Source organism: Poecilia mexicana, unplaced genomic scaffold, assembly GCF_051168715.1.
Source record: "Poecilia mexicana isolate PSO_F unplaced genomic scaffold, ASM5116871v1 scaffold_7, whole genome shotgun sequence".
Lineage (NCBI taxonomy): Eukaryota > Metazoa > Chordata > Actinopteri > Cyprinodontiformes > Poeciliidae > Poecilia > Poecilia mexicana.
Window position 1 is genome coordinate 15,178,975 of NW_028263376.1, and position 4,148 is coordinate 15,183,122.

Below are 4,148 nucleotides of genomic sequence, written 5' to 3' on the forward strand. Positions count from 1 at the left end.
CACCAGTCTATCACATAGCAACAAGAAGACACAGAGGAAAACCATATGGACTAATAACCCAAAAAGTTATGTTTTTGAAATGTGGGCGGAGTCTAGAGTACCTGGGGAAACCCATGCATGCACAGAGAGAAAACCCAAACTTCATCCTTTGCGCATCGAAGCAGCAGTTGTACCTTCTGCGCCACCATGCTGTGATTATCCCACTTCAAATATTTCAGTTGCATAAGTAGTCTTTTTCTTTTTTTTTTTTTTTTTTCGTCTAATCAGACAATATGGTCAACTGAGAAAGTTATCTTTTTACTTTAACAAACTGTATTTATCTAAACCTTTTCCTGGATGAATCATGATGATTATGCTTGCAGTGCTAAACGTTTTGTGTCTACTCTTAACAACACCAAAACATATGTGATAATACTACCACTAATAAATGAAAATCAGCACATCTGCAGCCTTTAGCATTTTATTAAATTAATTTATTGAGTTTAATTAAGTTTTCCACAGAACGTGGGAATTAATTACTTTTCTTCAAATGCATCAAACTGAGCTTAATCAAACCAACAACGATGTGCTTTTAATTTCCCTCTGCTTCTTTAATGTTGCCGGAGCTTTTAGATTGATCTGATGGGATTTAAATCAGACTGGGAAACGGGAAAGGAAGACTTTTACGGGGATTTGTCCTCACCAAAAGGGATTTCAGTGTTGGTGAGGTTGGAGGTTCAGGATTTAGAACTTGCATGGTGGTTGTGAGTCGGTTCCAGAAGCTTCCTGTACAACTCAACCTTCCAGCCCTTATGGATTCATGAGACAGTGCTATTGATTTAAGCAGGTGTAAAGGCCCCTCTCCTGCCAACGAAAATTAAATCATGTCCAGGGGCCACCAGATTATTGCACAAGACACCAACAGGCTAGGACACCTTTATGTCAGAGAGGCTGACAGTATTAATTTTATTTTAACTTTCAACGGCAGAAAGGAAACAGCCAAAACTTTCCCAGAATGTGTTTACTCACAAAGGCTTGTACAGGTTCATAAATCAATCACCCAGAATATCATCTGAGATTTCATTTAGTTTATTAGTACAATTCAAAAACTCATGTTATGTAGCATCATTACACATAAAATGTAGGACTTTAAGTTTATTTCATTTAATGTTGCTCAGAATAGCTTAGAGCTAACAAAGACCAAGTTTTTCAAAAGTCCAGTTGAGAGTTGGTGACTAGGAAGATCTCCCACAAAAGTGGTGTATCCTAGCAAAAAATTGTTTAGAGTAAGGGAAAACAGTGATTCTGTTTTATTATTGAGTGGACAAGTGAAATGTAAAAATCATGGTTCCACTGTGCTTGATCAGCAACCGAATTCACCTGACATGAACTCTTGAGGCAATCTATAAGCTAAGCTCCAGAGAAAAATACTGGACCCAACATAACATCCTCTTTGTTGGGAGGGTGTTACAAAAAGAGCGGCTACAAAAAGCAGCTCTTATTGTAGCAGCTCATACAAAAAGAGCTGCGAAATACTGAGTACATATACTGCACAATATGTACAAAGAAGCAGGCTGGCATTTCTGTTTTAAAAACATCAGTATTTTAGGTCCAGTTTAATATTCAAATTTTCAAAGAAACATAGTTGCTTGTTTCCATTTAAAGATTTCATATAATTATCAAATTTAACAGAAATAGACAATTGTAATCACTTTGAATTTTGCGAATAATATGAGTTTCACTGGTTTTCAGTGATGTTCTGTTTTACTGAGATGCACCTGTATTATGATTATGATTATTTTAGGCTGGGGATTGTCTTTTAAAACCTCAATCGTGCAATGTATTTACATTCTGCTCAGTTTCCCCTCTCAATTTATTCAGGATCTGTGCTCATCCTCCCAAAGAAACCCAGTGATTGAGTTCTTTACTCTGTTGACTAAGCTAATTAAGTTTATAAAAAAAAAGTCTATGTTTCTTAATCAAATCATTGCTGTGAATAATTTCAATCAAACTTTTAACACACTTCCACAAATTGATATCATCTCAATTTAACTGTGTGGCTCAGTATACACATTGTTCAGTGCTTTCAACAATCATTGGTTGCAAGTCGTCTAAGGTCTTCCTGTTGTGTGTGTGTGTGTGTGTGTATGGTGAGCATGCTCAGACTAATTTCAATCCCTTTCATGAACGACTGATTATAAGAATCTGTAGCTTAAGTCCAGGCACAGCAGCAGCATTAAATTCTTCAGTGCAAGCGGAAGACAAGGGGAACGAGTCGGCATGGCCCACAAAAGCGACTGTAAGTTAGACTCTTTTCAGTTTTTTGATAGCTTTTTTTTTCCTGCTAGAGGAGTTGATTATAATTGAGGTTCAGCTGCTAATATGAGAGAAAGAGAGAGAATGAGTGTCACCAATTAAATGCCAGATGACATATAACAGCACTCAGTGAAACCGGAGACCTTTTGTTTGTTGCCTCAAGATCTCACCTTGATTGGATTTTTATCAGCAGTGCATTTGAGACCTAATTGTATTCCATCTCACAATGACTCATGCTTGGAATGTGAAAATGAAATAATAGGCTAATAATTTCAATTGTGAGTTTCTCCTCAGGTTGTCATGCAAATGGAGGTTTTGTATTAAAGCTCAAAGGCATTAATTACAATGAAAACTGTGTGATTCTGTAAGAGGTATATTGATGGGTGTATTTTTTAAAAGCGTTAGGTAAGCTTACTGAGCCTATTGTGAAATCCATCAGGAATTTATTATTGCAACAACAGGCAGATTAGTCTCACTGAAAACTCTTTTTCCTCCCCCTCCCTTTCTTTTTTCAGTCCAGTTCTCCATCAGGGAATACAAACCCTCAGATCAAGATGTGGTCATGTCACTCTTTCACGATGGGATACTTGAACATGTTTACCCAGCGTTTTTCAAGGCAATAAGCAATCCAGACCATGTTGGGATTGCTCTCAGTATTTCCATGGCCGGCTATGTCCTCGGAGGTAGCTCCTATTTCCAAGCATTGCTCTTTGGGAGCCTTTGGGCTGGCTTCATTTATTACTGCTGCCATGACATCTACGATAGCTACATGATGGGCAGGCTAAACACAGACATGGCCGACATTCAAGCAACGTACCTGGAAATCCCAGACAATGGCTTTTGGGTGGCAGAGGCAGACGTCAACGGTCAGGCCAAGGTGGTGGGAATGGTGGCGGTGACAGGCCAAAGGGGGGTGGAAGAAGGCGAGAGGTTTGACGACTTGAACGGTGGAGTGAGCGGCACAGAGTTTGCTCAAGACGCAGGAGACGGAAGTTACGCCCGGATGACTCACGTGGTCGTGGCATTCGCGTGGCGCCGCAGAAACCTGGGCTCGCAGCTCACATGGAAGGCTCTGGATTTCTGTAAGAAGAGAGGCTTCTCCCGCCTCGTTATGGATCTTAGCTCGCCACAGACCGCGGCCATTTCTATGTGTCAAAAACTAGGCTTTGTTCAAACGTCGTCCCACCATAACACCCATGCTAATCCCTGGTTCTCCAAACTAGCAAGAATAAATGTGATTGAAATGGAGAAGTTAATTTAAGAGAAATGGACACTAGTTTGACCTCAACACATGAGACTGAGCAAACAGTTCAGTAAAGCAAGAAAATTACAACTAACTTATGGTTTTTGTCATTTTTAATTCAAACAATTTTCTGTGTGCGCTAGCTAGTTGCACTTGTTAGCTTGCTCGACTCTTAGTTTCGACGAGAAGAATAAATATTCCTTTTTCTCTACAAAGCGGCATCAATATTCACAGTTTCTTTGTATTTTTGTTTACTGTGATACATTATGCATACACCTGCTCTTATTACAGTCCATTGCCCACAAACCTTCAGAACAATGAAACAATTAGTCAACTCTTTCGCTTGGTCAAATTAGCTTTATTGTTTGCAAATGAAAAAAAATAACTGTATATGAAGCATTAAAGTGATTATGGAACATTAAACATAATCAGAATTAATTAGTCATTCTTTAGCTGTACAGAAAATGAAATAAAATGTTTGTGAAAACGGAGAAATACTCATTTGAAAGCAGGAGAACTTTATCTTAAGCTTCTTTCTAGGGGAAGTAGAATCCCTTCGCCTCAGAGGAATTAATGCCAGCTGACTTCTAAGACCCTACAAGTCTTTGCT

General features: G+C 38.8%; 1 protein-coding gene across 1 annotated transcript; it reads left to right on the forward strand.

Annotated features, from left to right (window-relative positions):
- Positions 1-2,259: 2,259 nt before the first annotated feature.
- On the forward strand, positions 2,260-3,561 carry LOC106912905 (N-acetyltransferase family 8 member 3). Its single transcript, XM_014979685.2, has 2 exons — positions 2,260-2,278; positions 2,811-3,561. The coding sequence occupies exons 1-2, from the start codon at positions 2,260-2,262 to the stop codon at positions 3,554-3,556; spliced, it is 765 nt and encodes a 254-aa protein (XP_014835171.2). The 3' UTR covers positions 3,557-3,561.
- The last annotated feature ends 587 nt before the right edge of the window (positions 3,562-4,148 follow it).